General features: G+C 37.2%; 1 protein-coding gene across 13 annotated transcripts in view; it reads left to right on the top strand.

The window, feature by feature from the left end:
- The window catches only part of COL8A1 (collagen type VIII alpha 1 chain), a 497,220-nt gene that overhangs the window by 458,976 nt on the left and 17,722 nt on the right, over positions 1-20,522 (top strand). For 10 of the 13 annotated variants that reach the window (XM_074361898.1, XM_045503840.2, XM_010966403.3 and 7 more), the window contains one exon: positions 9,733-9,821. In XM_074361898.1, coding sequence (XP_074217999.1) covers positions 9,733-9,821 — 89 coding nt within the window. The remainder of the gene's footprint in view (positions 1-9,732; positions 9,822-20,522) is intronic. The other 3 variants (XM_045503835.2, XM_045503837.2, XM_010966402.3) reach the window with 1 other exon arrangement.

A 20,522-nucleotide genomic window follows, 5' to 3' on the forward strand; every position in this document is an offset into this window, starting at 1 on the left:
TAAAAAGTGTGCAGAAGCAGTAACGGATGGAGCATCCTTCCTGCATGATCACAGTTAGTATAAGTGGAGTCAAAATTGAGAGCCCTTTCTTTCATTGGCTACAGTTCTCACTGTTTGTTTTTCTTCTCCCCTTTCTTTCTCTCCTTTCCCCTTCTCTCCCTTCCCCTACCCCGGGTTCTGTGTTGCTGGAGTGGCCTTAAGGCCTTCACTGAGTTTACTTTTCACAGGGTCCTGTTCTTTGGATGTGGGAATTATGTTCTTTCTCAGTGATGCTGGTGGGAGTCCCTTAATGAGCTGGGAACGTGGTTCTTGAAGAGTAGTTCTCAGCCTTGCTTCCTGGCCAAATAAAACATTCTGGTTCCTAGGATGAGTAATTTTAGCAAAACACTTCAGTCTGTTGAAGTACAGCTGTGTCTCCAACATTAGTTTTCAGTGTGTATAGTTAGATTTCCCAGAGAACAAGTGACCGCCTCTAGAAATATAGAACATCCCTCCCCAAATAAGTAAAACTGTACTAAGTTAAACGAGATGGATTTTTAAAAACTGGGTCATTACATAATGATGAAACAGCCAACAGGAAGTTGTTACAGTTCTAAACTTGTATACATCTAACACACCTTGAGATGTGTAAATAAAAATTGGTATAATTACTAGGAAACATGAGAAAATTCAAAATAAGAGTGGAAAATGTTAATACACAGATCAATAATAGATAAAACATAAACATTCATAAACATAGGAGATTTAAAAAACATAAGTTTAACTGTGATCATACATAGAACAATTAGATACTACACATTCTGTTTAAATTATATTTAAAACAATTTTAATTGATTATGTACGGAGACAGATGGTTACTAGACTTGTGGTGATGATTTCATAATGTATACAAATATCAAATTGCTATGTAGCACACCTGAAACTAACATTGTACATCACCTACTTTCAATAAAAATAAATAAATACATAAATAAATAGATAATTGGTTATGTACTAGGTCAAGGACTGGCAAACTATGTGGCCCATGGACCAGATCCAGCCAGGATGTGTTTCTGTAAATAACGTTTATCAGAACACAGCCACACCCAATCATTTACATGTCGTCTAGGGCTGCTTTTACACAGCTGCAGAGTTGAGTAATTACTGACAGAGACCTTATTGCTGTGTAAACCCTACACTTATTGACTGTACTACACTACAACCTTAAAAAGTTTGCTGATCCCTGTGCTAGAAAATAAATCAAGTCTTAACAACTAGCAAAAAATTGATATGCAGGCCATTTTTCTAGCCACGATATAACAAAAAGATCACTACAAAAATCTGGAAATTTAACTATATACGTCTAAATAACCCATCAGTCAAAGAAAAATCATTATGGAGACTTTAAACATATTTAGAATTAAATGATAATGAAAATGCTATAATATTAAAACATGGTATTCAGGATAAGTTATAAAGTATTAAGAAAATGTATATCCTTAATGCTTACATCAGAAGAAAAAAACATATTGAACTAAATATCCAACTACAAATATTAAAAAATTGATAGAGTAAACCTAAAGAAAGTAATGAATATTAATTAGTGTAATAGAAATCAAAGATACAATAGAAAGCATCTATAATACAGAACCTAGGTTTTGTGTATTTTTTTTAAAGAACGACCTCTCTAAGATAGAACAAGAAAAGAAAAGAAAAAAAAGGTGCAAATGAAAAATGGGAGAAAAGAAAAAGACATAGCTGTATATGATTATTAACTCTCTTCAATAAATTTGAAAAGTTAAATAAATACAGCCAATTACCTAGAAAAATAATACTTACTAAAACTGGGTTAAAAATAAATAGAAAAACCTTGATAATCCTATAACTGTTAGAAATTGAAACATTTGTTAAAACATCTATAAAAAGAATACTACACTCTACTTCTTTTATTTACAGATTTTACCAAGTATGAAGAAACAGATCGTCTTAACTATATAAACTATTTCAGAGGATAGAAAATGAGGAGACATTTATCAACTCTTACATGAAGCTAGTGTAACCTCAATACCTAAACCAGTCAATGACTACTACAAAAGAAAATTATGTCAATATATATCTAAGTAAAATGATGATCAAAATAAAAACCAACATTATTCAAAAAGAAATACATCATGACAAATTGTCATTTATCCAAGGAATTGGAAGAATGGTTTAACATTAGATGACCTGTTCTTACAGTTCACCACATTGATGGATTTTAGGAGAAAACCCATATGATCATCTCAATAAATGCAAAACCAAAAAGCATTATATTAAATTTTAACCCTGATTCATGATTTTAAAATAAAACAACAAACAAATTTCTTAGCAAATGGAATAGAAGGAAACATCATTTCACTATAAGCAGCATCTTTTCATGCAAGGGTAATGTGGGGGTTAAGATTGTGGACTCTAGCATTAGAATAGATTCAGATCCCAGCTCTGCCTATTAGTTGTGTGTCATTGGGCAAGTGTCACAAATTGTTTGATGAAAGTAAGCTTCTATCATTATTCTTTAACGTCAGGTTTATTGAGGAATAATTTACATAGTAAATAATTTACATAGTAAAATTAACCCTTTTTTGTGTATGGTTCTATAAATTTTGACTAATGCATACCATTGTGTAACCACCACAATTAAGATACAGAACATTTCCAACAACCCCTAGAAATTTCCCATCTCCAGTCCACAGTAACTACTGATCTGGTTTTTTTCCCTATAGTTTTGCCTTCTCTAGAATGTTAAGTAAATGGGATCACATGTTATGTAGCCTTTTGATTCTGGCTTCTTTTGCTTAGCATCATGCTTTTGAAACTTACCCATGTTGTGTGCTTCAGTAGTTTGTTTTGTTGAGAAATTATGGGAAATAGTAGGAAAGTTCAGCAGGTCTTACCAGAGCAGATCTAAGTTTTTGTGAGGCCTGAAGCTTATGCAATTTGGGGGCCCCTCTCAGAAAAAGAATACAAAATTACTGATACAAAATTAGATTTGAAAGAAGTTGTTTTAAATGAGAAATCACAACAGTATTGTTATAAATGCAAGAATTCTGAAAAGTTTTATTTTACTCATCCCCATCAAGTAAGACCAAAAAATGTGTTTTTTTAACTGTAAAATGCACCATCTACTGTATTCCTATAGGAGAGACCTTTCATTTTAAATAAACAAAGTGGGAACCTAATTCTCTGCTTACGGTTTTACATTTTTAATGATTGGAATAAGTTTCCACTGGCTAGTTTCTAATTTCATACATCCCAAACCTGGTTTCTCCTCCACTTCCCACACAGATCTAAGGAAGGGGGCTAGGGGTGCATTTGTGTCACAATTCACCAGCTCTAGCCCTGCACACTCTGTGTCAGATGTCTGATGAGTTGGCATAGGGTGGTAGGAGTATTTCTGGAAGCATTTCTACACTGATAGCTAGCAATAATTTAACTGTAGACTGTATGATTGTGAACCTTATAATACTAGCCCATTAAACTCAAACTCAATATTTGTCCAATCAGCTCCTTCTAACTGGATTCCCAAAATGCTTGCTCCTGTTCCAGTACCACTCACTAGGGGATATGTGACAGAGGTGAATTCTGAGTGGAAATAGACAGTGATCTATTGTATGTATTTTAATCACCATATATCTTTCTCTTGCTAATTTTTTAAGAAAAATTAACTGTATGACCCCTTGCCAGGATTCTCCCTAGGACCTAGAAGGGGTTTATGCAAGCAAGTACTTAGAAGCTTAAGGAAATTGCTGAGAAATTGGACTTCTGATACTTCTCATAAAGAGGACAAAGGCAGGGATTGAGGGAAAGAGAAGATATACACAACTTTTAACTTTAACTTGCTCTTTTTTGCCTTGGGTTGAAAAAGGACAGTGTACTTGACTCTACTTCTGAATTCAACCAATCCCATCTGGTGGTATCTTTTTTTTTTTTTTTTTCTCCAAGTAGCCCCTCAGGGAGTTGGAGAATGAGGCAGCACCTCATGACTTTGGTGACTCCATTCCATGGGCCAAATTAGCCACCGGGACTGAGTGGCACAGGCCTGGCTTAACTTCCTCAAATGGCAGCAGTTCTAGAGGAATCTAGATGCTGGAGCCAGGCTGGGTAAGTTGGGTCCCCATAGTGTTCTTTTGATATTCTCTTAATTGAAATCACAGAAAGGCAGTTTTCTCTTTTGGAACCAAAAAGCATCACAGACTAAAGAAACAACTAATTTATTCAACCTACGATGATACGAGATTACCTCATTTTATATGTTAAAGGGTTTCAGATGAAATAATTTTTTGGAACAAGAAGTAACTCAGAGTATTTGATTGACAAGATATTTTCAATGTTTCTCATGGGGTTTTGTTGTGTTAAGAGTCACTTACCTTTAAAATGTGTTATTTTCAACTAGATTGCTTAAATACAGACTGTACTCTTCAGTTTTCAGATTCTGGGCAATGGGAGAATATAGAATTCAGATTTTTTTTAAAGCATTACTGAGTTTTAAATATTTATGGATTTGATCCTGGTATTTATTTATTTTTATTTCATCCTTTAGGACAACCTTACAGTGATTTTTTAAAGTTAATAAAAGTGTAGAAGATTTGTGTAAGAGCTTTAATGTTTAACACAGAGAATATATATTACTTTTATAATAGAAATAAAGCAGCAGGAATTGGGGAGTTGCTTTTTACTTTTAACTAACATTGGGCCAGGTACTTGGGGCACTCATGGATACCCTCAGAGTGTTTACAGTTCAGATGGAAAAAAAGCACACTGTGAGGAAGGAAAAAATTATGTACTGCTTTACAGGGTACAGTTAGTGGAGAAGCACTGTGAGCAAGAGGAAGAAGGCCTGTGTAGTCAGCCAAGACTTCCCTGAAGGAACCCAGATGAAGATGGGTTGGAGGACTAAGAGTGGCCTTTTCTGGGGAAGGGAATTCCCCAATTGGGGTCACCAGATTTAACAAATAAAAATACATACCTTATTAAATTCAACTTTCAGATAAACAGTGAATACTTCTTAATACCCTACAGATATCCCCCATGCAATATTGGGACATACCTATACTAAAAAATTATTTACTGTTTATCTGAAAGTTAAGTTTAATGAGGTAGCCTGTATTTTATCTGGCAGCCCTTGCCTAAGGGCTTTTATTTTTGAAGACTCTATCATGGCCTCCATTGGTTGACTGGATTCTCCGAATCCAGCCACCCTTCTGTCTCTCCAGGGTCAGGACAGCAATGATAGGGGTGCTCCAGCCGTAAGATGGTGCTCTAGTCTGGTCCACAGCCAACCACATACCTGCTGGCTTTTCCAGCGTAAGGATATTGGGCCTCCCAAAGAAGAGGATGGATTTCCTTTAAAGACTTTTTTTTAATCAAACTTTTAGATTTTGAAATCATTATAGATTCACATACAGTGCTAAGAAACAATACAGAGACATTTCAAGTTAATTATTGAATAAGGTGTAAAACTTAAGTAAGGATCCATTTTTTTTGCCTATGGATTTTTTTCCTATTTGTTGAAAAGGTTATCTAATCCTCTATTAAATTGCTTTTGCACTTTTGTCAAAAATCAGTTGGGCATATTTGTGTGGGTCTCTTTCTGAGTCTTTATTCTGTTCCATTTACCTGTGTGTCTGTTTCTACACTAATACCACACATTCTTGATTACTGTAGCTATATAATGTCTCAAAATTGTGTAAGTTAATTCCTCCCACTTGATTATTCTTTTTCAAACTGTTGTAACTCTTCTGATTCCTTTGCCATTCTACATAAATTTTAGAATAATATGTATATATCTAGAAAAAATATTACTGGGATTTTCATAGAAACTATGTTGAACCAGTATATCAATTTGGGTAGAGCTGGCATCTTTACTATGATTAGTCTTCTAATGCATGAACCCAGTATATCTCTTCACTTATTTAGGTCTTCTCTGATTTCTTTCATCAGTATTTTGTAGTCTTCAGCATGCAAGTCCAATACTTGTTTTGTTAAATTTACACCTAAGTATTTCAGGGATTTTTTTCAGTAATTTTTTTTCAGTGATTATAAATGGTATTGTATTTTTAATTTTTGTGTTTACATGTTCATTGTTAATATATAGAAATAAAATTAATTTTTGCATACTTATCTTTTATTCCGCAATGGTGCTAAACTCACTTCTTAGTTCTAGCAAGGTTTTTTTTTTATTTTTTAGATTCCTTGGGATTTTCCATGTAAACAATAATGTCATCTGTAAATGGGAATAGTGTGATTTCTTCCTTTCTGATATATATGTCTTTTATTTCCTTTTCTTGCCTTATTATACTGGTTAAAAGTTCTAGCACTATGTTGAATACTACTGACTAGAGCAGACATCCTTGCCTTATTCCCAATCAGGGAGAAAGCATTTAGTCTTTTATTATTAAGTATAATGTTTGCTGTAGGTTTTTAATACATGCTGTTTATCAATTTCGATTCTTTTAAATTTATTGATGTTTTATGTCCTAGATTGTGGTCTGTCTTGGTACATTTTCCATAACACTTGAAAAGAATATGTATTCTGCTGTTGTTGAGTGGAATGTTCTACAAATTTTGACCAGATCCTACTGGTTAAAGGTGTCACTCAATTCTTCTGTATCCTTGCTGATTTTCTGTCTGGTCATTTTCCAAGTTTTGAGTGGACTGTAAAGTTTACAACATAATTGTAGGTTTGTCTCTTCTTTCATTTCTATCAATTTTTATTTATGCATTTTTAAAATAGAGTTAGTGGGGATTGAACCCAGGACCTCATGCATTCTAAGCATACGTTCTATACTAAGCTACACCCTCCCCCTATTTCTATCAGTTTTACCTTCCCATATTTTGATGCTTATTCTTTCAGGATTGCTATGTCTATTTGGCATATTTACCCTTTTGTCATTATATAATGTACTTCTCTTTCTTTGGTAGTTTTCTTTACTCTGAAGTCTATTTTATCTGATATTTATATAAACACTCTTGCTTTTATTAAATCAATGTTTATATGTTATGTTTTATCATTTTACTTTCAACTATATTATCTTTGAGGTAAGTTTCTTGTAAACAGCATATAGTTAGCTCATGTTTTTTAATCCATTCTGTGAATCTCTAGATTACTGTGTTTGGATCATTTACATTAATGTAATTGTTGATATGTTGGGGTTTAATCTGCCATTTTATTTTGTCTTTTCTATTTGTTTGCTGTTTTTTGTTTCTCTTTCCTGCCTTCCTATGGGTTACTTGAATATTTTTATAATCCTTTTTTGATTTGTCTTGGTACTTTTGAGTATTTCTCTTTGTATAGCTTTAAATCTTAGTGGTTGCTAAAACCACTACTGTGGGTGTAGCCTCATTACCCCTGGGCTATATGTAAAGTCCTGATTCTCTATTGGGCTTTTCCTATGACACTATCCTAGTGGGGAAGGAGAGGTGCCTTTCATTACTGCCAGGAGGAGGCGGAAGTCCAGGCTCACCATGTAGTCTCCATTGATACTGCAGTGGTGGTGGTGGTGATGGGAGGAGAGAACAGGGGTTTGCTATCACCCTTCAGGGATGAAAATCCCTTCAGGTGTTCAATCCCCACTTGATCATCTCTGATACCACCCTGATGGAAGGTGGAAGAAGATTTGGTGTGCCTCATTACTGCCTGACAAAGGGAAGTCTAGGGTCCCCACTCAGCCTTTGCTGGTGTAGGCAGGGCCACAGTTTTTCTGTTGTGTTTGGCAGGAGTCAAGTAGTTATTGTCTAAAAGTTTTTAGTCTTGCTAAGCTACCCCTTTCCTGGTCATTTTGTTAAATAGGGCAGACATTTGTTGAGGCTTTTTAGTCTGCTCTCACTAGCATTCCCAAGTTGCTAGCTTCTTTAGCTCCTAGTCCCGAGATAATAAGGCAAAAAGAAAACCAAGGTAGCTCAGCATTGTGTTGTTCCTTGGGCCTCAAAGTCCTTTGTGAGTCTGCCTTCTCTCCACCTTTCAGGGACTTCTTATGTTTGTTTTATATATAATGTTTTAGCCGTACTTAGCAGGAGGAATAGGGGAAAATATGACTACTACTACTCTCTTCCCAGAAGCAGAAGTTCTATAAATACTTCTAATGCCAACTTAATCACTCATTTAAAAAGCCCTATTAATCTCCTACCTGCTACTACTTCATTGGGTAGAGTCCTTTTTTTCTACACAGTTAAAAAGTGTGTATATCAATTAGGGTTCTCCAGAAGAACAGAACCAATAGAAGATAGATCTCTGTCTCTGTCTCTGTCTCTGTCTCTGTATGTGTGTGTGTGTGTGTGTGTGTGTGTGTATGGAATTGGCTCATGCAGTTATGGAGGCCATCGAGTCCTAAGACCTGTGGGGTGAATCGACAAACTGGAGACCCAGGAGAGCCAATTGTTACAGTTCCAGTTCTCGTCAGAGTGACCTGAGAACCAGGAGAACTGATGGTATAGTTCCAGCTTGAAGGTTGGCAGGCTCCAGATCCAAGAGGAGCCAACATTTTAGTTCAAGACCAAAGGCAGAAAAAATTCTCTTACTTGGGGGAGGGCTTGCTTTCAGTTCTTTTCAGGCCTTCATCTGATTGGATGAGTCCCACCCACATTAGGGAGGGCAGTCTTCTTTATTCAGTCTACCCGTTCAAATGTTAACTTCATCCAAAAACACCTTCACAGAGACATCCAGAATGTTTAACCAAATATCTGGGCACCCTGTGGCCCAATCAAGTTGACACATAAAATTAACCATCACAGTAAGCAAACATTTAAAAGCTCAGGACTATCAAACTGGTTAATTTGTACCTAAACATTCTGACCAACATTACTCACAAATTCATATTTTGGGCTGACTTTGAGATATATGGAGAAACTCAAAGGGAATAAGTAAAACCTTTCAAAGATTCAAAACTGAGTTTAAAGAGCAACCACCAAAATCTGGAAGGACATATGGCATTACGGGAAGTAAAACTTATTGTTACCATGTTTCTTTAAAAGAGCTTTATAAACCGAAAAAAAGAAAGAAGTTAAAACTTTTATCTTTCTTGATTCTTAGAGTAAGAATTTATTTTTTTCCATTGTTGAAAGATTTCATAAATTCAGAATAAGTATTTCTCATGCTCTGTAATCCTTTTGTCAGAATTCTTAACATTCCCCCTGGGGCCAACACACAGGTGTCAACAGCTGGCTGGCTGTCAGTGCAGGCAGGATCGCTTGTGGGGAGAACTTTGGGCTTAAACAGATCTGGGTTCCCAGGTGTGTGACCTGGGGCAAATTGCTTCACTCCCTCTAAACAGCAACTATCTTATCTGAAAATGGGGAGTTTAGTATCTCTAAAATCAGTATGAGTGTTCCCTAACTAAACACTCTCAAATGCTATACAGCTGAATAATCTTCAGTTTTGCAGTTTTATAAGTAACAGTGCCATCTTGGTGTTTAAATCTCAGTGCCATCTTGGTGTTTAAATCTCTGTCTTTATTCTGAATAATTTCCTTAAATTCCACCTTAGAGGTGGAATTAATGAGTCAAAGGATAGAACCTTCTAGAAAGGTGGTACCAAGATTGCACCAGCATTGGGAGGAAGAAAAAAAGAGAGACACTTTTTCTTTTTTTTTTTTTTTAATCATCATAGCTTATTGGGGGGAGTTACTTTTTTTAACTTTTTTTATTGAGTTATCATTTTACAATGTTAAGTCAAACTGAGAGACACTTTTTCTAATTTTTAAACTTTATATTTCCTAGAAGCATCAGATGGCGAAGGACGAGGAGACACAGAAATGATGCAGCAGGAGACAGCTCCAGTTCCTGCCTTGTCAAAGAAAACCAAACAGGTGACAGTCACTGTGGGAGCGTCACAACTGGGAGACTCTGAAATGAGCCTCTCTTACCCCTCTGCAGCATTCCCTGTGTCCTAACATCAATTATTGGTGGATTTGAGGGAAGCTTTTAACTTCTCTGCCTTTGAAAGAGCCATGCTTCATTAATTATGAAACAGCAAGGTCTGTTTTTCCCTCTAATATTTTTTTCAATGTATTTTACAATAATCATATCATAGTACATTCTTACATCACATCACCAAAGACCCAGGTTATTCTTTTGGGTGTAGTCCCTAGGAGGAGATAAATAGCATAAAGATATACAGGACTACCCCCACACCAACGCTGGATTCCAGTGCCATGCCATGCTGCTAGCAGGCTCCCAGGGCCTCCTGTCTACGTAGCGTTATGGTCTGTTCTGTCAGTTCTCACTGGGGATTTGCTGCCTTCACATTACCACAAGTGGCCATTTGATAAACTTTGCTTCATGGACTTCTGACCTTTTATTGCCTTTTTAATCTTACTGGCCACTCACATCCATTTGCAGCTTTTTCACTTTATTTGTCCCTCAGACCTCATTGATATCCATGTGTGATTTTTAAAGGACTGTCTACTGTCAGTCCAAAGTTACCATCTTCTTCATAGTAATGATTTGTGGTCTTGTCTCTATTGTAAGTGGCCCTAACTCATTACACTAGAGGGTGACTCTCCCCCAAATTTGTGACTGGGCTCAGGATAATTGTGAGAAGCAGTCTGGCATAGTGGTTACCTACAAGCTGTGAGACCTTGAACAAGTTAAACTCTCTGTGCCTCAGTCTCCTTGTTGATAAAATGGGGATAGTAAGTGTACTTTCTTCATAGAGTTGCAGTGGGGATTAAATGATTAACACTCAGTAAGCACTTTGAACAGTAGTTGGCAAAGAGTACACTGAAGTGATCATTATTACGGTGAAATATACTTGAAGTCTTCTTTATTTTATTCACTATGTTTTCCTTGTGGAATGAAGAATGCCGAAAGACACATATTTAATATGTAATCAATCTTAGTTTTCTCTCCAGCTATTAAATATCTTGCTCCAAGGCCCTGTATCAATTTTAGTTTTAACCAGTCTTTTAAAGACCTACAGATTAACATCATTTATTTCACCAAGGAGGGGTTTGATTTTACCTTAACTCACCCCATCGACCACACCATAGTCATGCCTTCTTTGACCTCTGCCTCTAATCGGTGCCTACCTGCAGAACTTGTTTCCAAATATTCTTCAACTTTCTTTTTCCTTACTTTTTCCCTTGATTTTCTTCTTTCTTGCTTCTCACCTTTTCTGGACTCTTCAGTGAAAGAATAAACTTGCATTAATAAACTCACCCAAGCCTACGTCTTTACTCTTTTTATTGGCAGAGCCTTTGCCTTGCTAAATTTTCATCTATTTTTTACATCCTTCCTCCTTGGCTTTTCTTTTCCTTCTTTTCCCACGACTGTCAAGTTAGATAAATGGCAGGAAACCCTAGAAAGAAGAGGGAAAGATCCATTCCCGTGAGCATTCACCTATCTTTCGGCGACCCAGGTTTCGACAACAATAAAGCCCATTTATTGAGCATTCATCACAGGCTGTGTGTAAGGCACCATGACCCACAACCATCACAGCCACCTTATGAGGTAGGGGACCCCATTTTACAAAGAACCTGAGGCTCAGAGAGATGGGTACGAGGAGTCCTGGCCCACTGGGCTGCCTGTAAACCAGGCCCTGAGGATGATGCTGCTTCCACTTCCCTTTCCACCTGTCCTCCTCATTCAACTTGGGAAAGCTGGATTTACCAAGTCATTTAGTAATTTGTTGGTCACATGCTGTTGCTCTTTTCTGCTAAGAAAGAAATCAGAAAAGGTTAAGATTTTACAGCTTACTTTAACCACCTTCATCTACTCTGATTTCTCTCACTAACAAATGGCTTTAAAGAATCCAAGTCCTAGGTAGACATAGTGCCCTAACCCCTTTCTCCAAGCCTACCCTCATTGCCCCCACCAGAGAATTCACACAGGGATCTCTTTGTGCCCCTCTGCCTAAGATGAGTGTTATGCATCTGGCTCCCTGGTCTCCCCACCGGGCTGTACACCTCCAGGACAGTTTATCTGTGCATCTCCACAGCACCTAGCACAGAACCTTTCCTGAAGGTTTAACTTTGTTAAAAGGAGGAACAGATAACTACACCAGCATCCCAGTCTTCTTATAACTCTTCCCATCTCACCCTTTGTGGCCCAGCTATGAGCCAGCTCCCCGACACTGCTGCTGGCAGAGGCCTCTTGGAGCCACATGGCACATTGTCCCTCCTCCAGCCCCTCCTTGAAAGGTTCCCCCACCTTAACATTCAGAGCTGGGAGTCTCTCCTCCTCCACCCCAGTGCCACATGGTCCCTCAGGCTCTTTGTGCTCTCTTTCCTGCTGCTCTTCTCTCTCTGGAACTCATTCACCACCCCAAGGACCACCTTTTTGTCAGGCCGACTGTCCTTTCTTGACTCCTTCTCTAGTTGTTTATGCAAACAGAGGTTGAGTCTCCAGTTAGTCTGTAAGTGCCTCAGGGCCCAGGGTTTGCTGCAGTGCCCAGCACAGCATGGGCACATGGCTCCTTTGGCAGATATGACCAGGTATTTGTTTTTTAATAGTAATTACATATTTTTCCTGGATCCAAAAGAAGGGAAAAATTATTTTTTGCTATATTTAAGTTTTGGATTTTTTTCAGATTTGCTTAGTTATTTTGCTCTTCTTTAAGGGTGTTTCTTTGATGCTTGCATAGGAACTCCCTGACATTATGCTGCTAGCTGTCATGTGCACTTAGGCTTTAATCAGCAGGCGAGAGGATCTGTCCTGTTAGATGGCTTTCCCCTCTTTGCCATAACTGGGCCTCGCATTTCTTTTCCTGAGTCCATGCCTCCCATCTGTCCAGTATTTCAAGCAGCAGATTTATAACTTTATAAAAGTTTTTTACATCATCTCTAGCAACCATTTCACATCTAAATAATCATCCTTGGCCTCCTTAATAATGTGAGTATAAAGATTTGCCAACAGTTCTTTTTTTCCAGATACTGCTTCCAAAATAAATGATGAATTTCCCTACTCCTAGAGATTGCATCACCCTCTTCCCTCCTCAACATCAGTCATTTCAGAGGCAGCCCTAGTGACTTTGTAATTATGGTTCCCAGAATATAATCCCTTATGAGGGAATCCGTGACTTTTCATTGATGCCTCCATGATGTCAGTAGCCTTTCAATAGTTCCATGACCTATCTTCTCCCCCTCAGAGACCACACTGGACTTCTTTTTACTTAAGTGAGCCTTATGTTTATCTCCTTGGATAGGAAAAGAATCTTCAGCAAGGCTACTTATCCCTTTCCCTACTTACTCACCTTCTCACTATTGTATTTTCTTACTATTTCCTTTCGCAATGATCATTTCATCTCTCTCCTACTCTTTATCTTCAAAATTATTCTTGATTAAAAGAAATGAGGACTGTGTCCTATCCACTCTTTGATTTACTTCTACCTTTCCATGCAGGTGTCTCAATTCTGTTTTTCATTGTATGAATGTATCACTGTACAACAAATTACCCCCAAAGTTAGTAGCTTAAAACAGAAAAAATTCTTTGTCTCAGTTTCTGTTACCTCACAGGCATGGTTCAGCTCAGTCTCTCTGGCTCTACAGCTCTCATCAGTTGTAAGGTGGGTGTCAGGGAGCTCTACCGTGCAGAATCCCCCCGCAAGCTCATTCATGTGGCTGTTGGCAGGCCTCAGTCCCTCACTACGTGAGCCTCTCCACAGGACTGCCTTACAACATTGCCACTGACTTCCTTCAAGCCATGTGACTAAAGAAGAAGCAAGCAAGAACACTCAAGACTGAAACCACAGTATTTTTATAACCTAATCTCAGAACTGACATCCCATCACTTCTGCCATATTCTGCTGGAAGTGGATCAGTAAATCCAGTCCACATTTAAGAGGAGGGAATGAATACCAGGAGATAGTGATCATTGGTAGCTATCCTAGAATCTGGTACCACAGTCTGCTCTCTGGCCCCCAGTGATTTACATCCCTCCCGTATTCAGAATATATTCACCCCTCCCAAGGCTTGCAAAAATCTCATGCCATTACAGCATGAGCTTGGTGCCCAGAATTTCGTTGTCTAAACCAGGTCTGGGTGCAGCTGAGGTTCCTTGGGTTTACTCCAAGTACAGCTCTTTGAGGACATTTCTTCTCAACCTATGAAACTCAAGAGACAAGTTTTCTCACCTCTACATGCCCAACACTGAGTGGTGAGACAAGCATAGGATGACCTATATATACATTTGTATAAAATAGGAGGAACAAGGAGTCACTGGTCCCCAGCAGTCGGAAAATGTTGGGAGTTTCTTGATTAAGTCTTAAGGCTTAGGGTCTTGTGGTTCTTTCATGGTTCTTGGCTCTGCTCTCTAGGTTCTTCTGTCTTTTGAATCACCCCCTCTTTTTTTTGATAAAAGGTAACATATGTTTGCAACTAAGCAGCTCTTTCAGCTTGCTACTTGACAGTAGAATTCTGAGGGCTCATCTTTGATTCTCTCAGTTTCTGAATATACAACTCCTTTAAGAATTTTATGCGTCTCTTACAATTCTTCTGGGGGTTTACTATGTTAGGCAGACATCATACCCACAAATCTTTTCCAGATAAGCCATTCTCTAACTTAGGCCTCTGCTGAGATAATTGAAGGACAAGACCCCTTAAGCTTCCTAGAGTCGTGTTTGAGAGAATCTGTGAGGCACACCTTGTAATTTCCTTAAAGAGCTCTTATGTGACCGAATCATATCCTGAGGTACCACCTTTATTCTTTTTGAGGTTTTAACAAATGTATTTGCAGTCATATCCTTAACTTTGACAGTCTCTCAATTTAACTCCCTTATTTTGCATTTTACTGTGTAAGCCACAAGAAGAAATCAGGTGACATCTCCAGTACTATTTGGAAATCTCCTTGACTAGATTACCCATAGCATTGGACATACTTTCTACTTTTCCACGTAACTGCAGACAACAGTACTGCTAAGCTTCCTACCACTACATAACAAGGACTCCCTTTCTTTCACTTTCCAGTAAGATTTTCCTCACTTTCTGCAAGCCCTCACCCTCAGTGTCCTCAAAGTCCAAAATTTTTGAACAGTGTGTTTAGACACACTATCCACCCATCAATCACCTTATTTCTGACACATTTCAAAGTAATTTGCAAAATCAGTATACTTCTCCCAGATACTTCAGCATGCATATTATTCTTTAAAGTTCAATATTTAAAGGGTTTTTTTTCCTTTTGAGGTAAAGTTAACATACCATAAAATGCACAAATGTCAAATGTACAGTTCGATGAGTTTTGACAAATTCATATAATTCTGTAACACAAAACCCTGCAGGATAAAGAACATTACCATCATCCCAGAATGCTTTCATGCCACCTCCCTGGTAATCGCCATTCCAAACTCCTTGCCCCTAGGCAACCACTGTTCTGATGTTTTTCATCCCAAAATCAGTTTTGCCTGTTCTAGAATTTCATGTAAATGAAATCATATAAGGTATGACTCTTGTTTAAGGCTTTTTTTTAAATTCAGCACAATGTTATTTAGATTCATTCATGTTGATGATAGTGGTTCTTTTTTGTTGTTTGTTTGTTTAACTGCAGAGTATATTAAGTCTGCAAGGGCTGCCATCACAAAGTACCACAGACTGGGGGGCTTAAACAACATAAGTTCACAGTTCTGGAGGCTAGAAGGCCAGGATCAAGGTGTCAGCGGGTTTAGTTTCTCCTGAGACTTCTCTCCTTGTCTGTAGATAGCTGCCTTTTCACTGTCCTCACATGGTCTTTTCTCTGTGTATTAATATCCCTAATGTCCTGTCCTCCTCCTATAAGGACACCAGTCCTGTTGGATTAGGACCCAGCCCTTATGACCTCATTTAATCTTAATTACCTCTTTAAAGGCCCTATCTCCAAATGTAATACATTGGGGATTAGGGCTTCAGCATATGAATTATGGGGGACACAGTTCAGTCCATAACACTGAGTAATAATTATATAAATATACCACAGTTTGTTTATCCATTCTTCTTTTGATGAATACTGTGGCTATTTCCTATTTGGACCTTTTATGAATAAATCTACCATTAACATTCATATACAAGTCTTTTTGTTAACATATTTTTATTTCTCTTGAGTAAACACATAGGAATAGAACTGCTGAATCATATTTAATTTTATAAAAACTGCTAGAATTTTTTCAAAAATGATTGTACCATTTTTGCTGTCCCACTTTCAGTGTATGATAGTTTTTTGTTTTTGCTTTATATTTTTGTCAACTTTTGGAGTCATCAGTCTTTTAATTTTAGACATTTTGGTGAGTATGTATTGAATAACCTTTGACCAAACCCAAAAGCCAATTCTAAGTTGTTTTTATTTTTACAGTGAACATGCTTGTTTTTGTTATAAAATGGTAATTTAAATTTTTTATTTTTACCAGAGTAATAATCAAACACTATTAAAAGTTTTTATTGAAAAAACAGCAGTCTGCTTCCCGACTCTTATCTATCTTTCCTTAGAGGCAACCAGCCTTGCCTTTAGCTCTTTTCCTTATTTGCTGCATATAGTTTACACTGTTGTTTCTTGATTTATCACTTTCTGATATTATCTAGTAACTTCCTGAGGTAGCAGATGAGGACATAGCCCTTTCGTCTACACCCTATTGCTTCTCCAATTGCTACCTCTTCTGCCAACACAGTATCACATTTTGGTTAAACAGGTACCACTCTTTCATTTTTATGCCCATGGAAATACTGTTCAATGCTGAAAAAAAAGAGAAGCTATAATCATCCCTCCTTTCTTATACAACTGTTTATTTTCATGGCACTAATAATTACCTCTTTTCTTCATTTGCCTAGCTTTCTGTATTCCTATTGTTAATTGCTCCCATATGTTCTAACATCTCTTCCATATGCCCATGAATAATATTTTCCATATGCGCAAATAGATCAGTTTTTGTTCTTCCCTACAGACCTCCATAATCCTATTCCACTCTGAATTGGTTATTCTGTAGGTCTGATGAGCAATTGGGACTTCTCTTTACTGCCCCTTCAATACTCTCCTGGGTTGGTGTCCCTATTTACTGAATTCTGTATCATCCTCTTTCTTGGTTTAGCCCTCAATTATGCTGGAATAGAGCCTTCAGTATCTGTGGGTAGGAAGTAAAATTTTTGAGACCTCAAATATCTGAGAATGTTTACTGAAATCTGAAAACTTTCCCTCGTAAGTTGATTGATAGTTTGGCTGGGTATAAAAACTAATTTGCAGATAAATTTACCCATAGTTTTGAAGGCATTGTTCCACTGAGTTCTAGCATCCATTATTGCTGTTGCAAGGTCTGCCACCATTCTTTTCCTCGAACTTTTGTATTTTGTATGTTATTGTTTTTCTTTTTAGTAATTGTTAAATCTTTTGTTTGTCCAGGATGTTCTACAATTTCACAATGATGCTTCTTAGTGTGGGTATTTTTCTTTTTCATTTTACCATATTCTTCATGGGCTTTCAGTTTGGAGTTTAATATTCTATTAAGTTTCCTCAGTCCTGGTAAGTTTGTCTTATATTATTTTTTAATCACTCCTTCTCTGCTGTTTAATATGACTATTTTTTTTCTATAATACCTTTTATTGGTATGTTGACTCTCTCAGGGGTAATTCTCTAATTTTATTACCTTTTTTTTTCTTACTATTTTTCATCTTTCTGAGAGATTTCCTCTATGTTATCTTCATACTTTCCTCCTGCATTTTTACCCCAACTTTGTTATTTGTTTTAATGTTTAAAATTTTTCTGATTTTTTTTCTTTTTTAATAGCATCCTGTTCTTGTTTCATGGATCAAAACTCTTCCTTTCTCTCTCTGAGAATATTAATTGTAATTGTTTTGAAGTACTGTGTCTGTTTCCTCAGGATTCTTTTTTCTTTTTGTTGTTTATCTGCTCTTGTGTTGGAGGCTTTCCTTAGATGTCTGATGAACCTTAGCTGTCTATTCATATTAAAAAGAGACACACTAAAAGGTTATGGAAAATCTTGTGCATAAGTGCAGCTTTTTAATTAGTAGACTTCATGGTAGAGTGATAATGATAACAAAGCTGAACTTTTACTATAGAATCCCCAAATGTCCCTCTCTTATGGCATTTCTCTTAAGCCTTTAGAGAAGAATTCAGTAATCTCCTACATGTTACTACATGAGCCTGGCTTGAGACATCCTGAAACAAAGACAGGAAAAGGAAATGAGCCTCAACCACTGACTTCCCTATCTCTTCAGTGCCAGACTTCTTGATCTTCTTGTTCTCTCCAGAGAATAAACCTCCCGTCTTCTTCCAGGAGAGCAAAATGACAAGAACCAGCAATAGGATAGTTGCTTGACTGCCTGGGCAGAAAATATAGCCAGATGGGAGTGGAAGGGAAGCTAATCATTTTAAATATAAACCCTCAGCCAGTCTCCTTCTTTTAAACCCTTTCCTCTCTGCAGTACCTTGTGCCACCAACTTCTGAACCTTTTCAGAGTCCGACAGGGGAAAAGCCAAGTGCCAGCGCTCTCTCTCTCGCTCTCTCTCTCTCTCTCTCTCTCTCTCTCTCTGTCTGTCTCCGTCTCCTAAATATGGCTTCCATTTCATTTCAACCACTTTCTATTTTCCAGAAAATTGTTGAAATCTCTCTACTACTGTCATCCTCTCCTGGTTTCTTAGGCCTTGTAGACTTAATACCTTTTTAGTTTCCTTTATTTTCATTTTAGTGGCGTTTTGAGAATGATTTGCCATGTTTAAGCAGAAGAATCATTCTTAAAGGATATAATTTTTGATGCTTTAAGAAATTGAAAACATACCCTAATTGCTTCATTTAAAGCTTAATAAGTTTTTTGTATATTTTTGGGCAAGTGTGATTCTTCTAAATCTTTAACTCTGTATTTAGAGTACATATTTAAAATCGCTACATAAAGAGATAACATTACTTATTAACTGTCAAAGACAGATACTGTTGGAATTGGTTTCTAGAAATGGTTGGGTGGCCTGCCTTGAGTCTTCCTCATCTTCTTACCTAGTCTTTCTGAGGGTAAACATCAGCATTTGTAAGGCAGCTGACAAAGTTTAGGAATTTCAGTACTATGGGATTTGTATTGCTTCATAAAGTCCTCTCACTTCTATGGAAATTGACCCCCCTAAACTTGCTTCTTCATTAGCACTCTGCCACAACCAGCTAAAGTGGCTGCTCCCAGAAAACAAGTCTCATACTGCGTTTCCTCTAAGATGATGTAAGAATTTGAACCTAATATGTAAACCTGATATAGTATCTTAACAAAAGCAATCGTCAAGCATGTTTCTTTTTTCCTTTGCATGATTCAGAATTATGTTTTTATTTTTTCTTCCATAATTGGAGAATCCATATCCTTATAGCTGAGCTCATCTTCACATTTAATTTGAGTCGTGTTTAATTGGCTTTGTAAACCTAGCATAAATACAACCTTGCACATTGAACCATACTCTTAGAGAGCACCCCCATTTGCTAAATAAGAAAATGGAACAGGTTTCTACATCTCCTTTCCCAAAACGTTGACACTGATGACAAGATATTGCTGTATGCCTTCAGGGATCTGCTAATCGTATCCAGGCCTTTGCCATAGGAGCATGAGCTGAATGTTGGCCTGGTCTGTAATTGGACTCTTATGACCATCTGGCAGCTTCTGTGACATATTACTGGCCTTGGCCCAGCTTCTAATTGGCATCAAATTAACATGCATCTGCATCCACAAGACATCTTATCTTTCTGAATAAAAGAGGTCATAATATCTTTCTTTTCTTTATCTATGAAGCAGTTATACTTTGCAGGTTTTTGTTTTAACTGAGGAGTGAAATTTCAAGATTCCCATGTTACTTTAGTCCTGAGCGTTTTGAATCTCCTTCTATACAACTGAAACAGAGTCTAGAAACTGCTGGTCCTGGGCTTGAAGAAATTATATAGCATTATATCTCTCTGGCTTCAGGCCATAGGCATTCTTATTCTTCAGGCTGTCTGCAAACTTGAATAGAAAACTTCATCTGTGATCATTTTGAACGGAGCCAGTGGAGACAAGATTGCCTTAGTTAGCAGCTTACCAGCTTAAACTGAGTACTCTCTAGTTGTAATGGAAACTTAATCAAGAAAAATTCAGAGTAAGTTTTCACTTACATTTTATATCTTACTTGGCAACTTGTTTGAAAATGTTGAATAAAAGATCCAACACAGGAAACATTTTATATAATGGCTTATGATTAATAAATATGGAATCTGAAGCATTCTATTTTATAAATCAAGATCTTAGTCCAAATTTCCTGTTTTTCTACACTTAAAAAAAACACACAGGGTAAAAATAGCACTAAACTGTATAGGGTACTCAGAGGTCAAGGCAACAGGCAGGATCAATTACTCAGGATGCCGTGGTGCTGAGACGTTTGTCAGACCATCAGCAGAAACATTCATTTTATAGTCACTACAGGGAAGGCATTTGGTGCAGCTGGTTTTATAAAAATGTAAGTAAACATATCCAAAAGTAAATTATCCTACTTTAGATTTTCTATGCTTTTTGAGAAGAGGAGAGGAATGGATAACAAAATAATAGATGAGTGACTGGGAAAAACAGGCCTGTACATTGCTGGTTCATAGAAAA

This window comes from Camelus bactrianus, chromosome 1 (genome assembly GCF_048773025.1).
Source record: "Camelus bactrianus isolate YW-2024 breed Bactrian camel chromosome 1, ASM4877302v1, whole genome shotgun sequence".
Classification (NCBI taxonomy): domain Eukaryota; kingdom Metazoa; phylum Chordata; class Mammalia; order Artiodactyla; family Camelidae; genus Camelus; species Camelus bactrianus.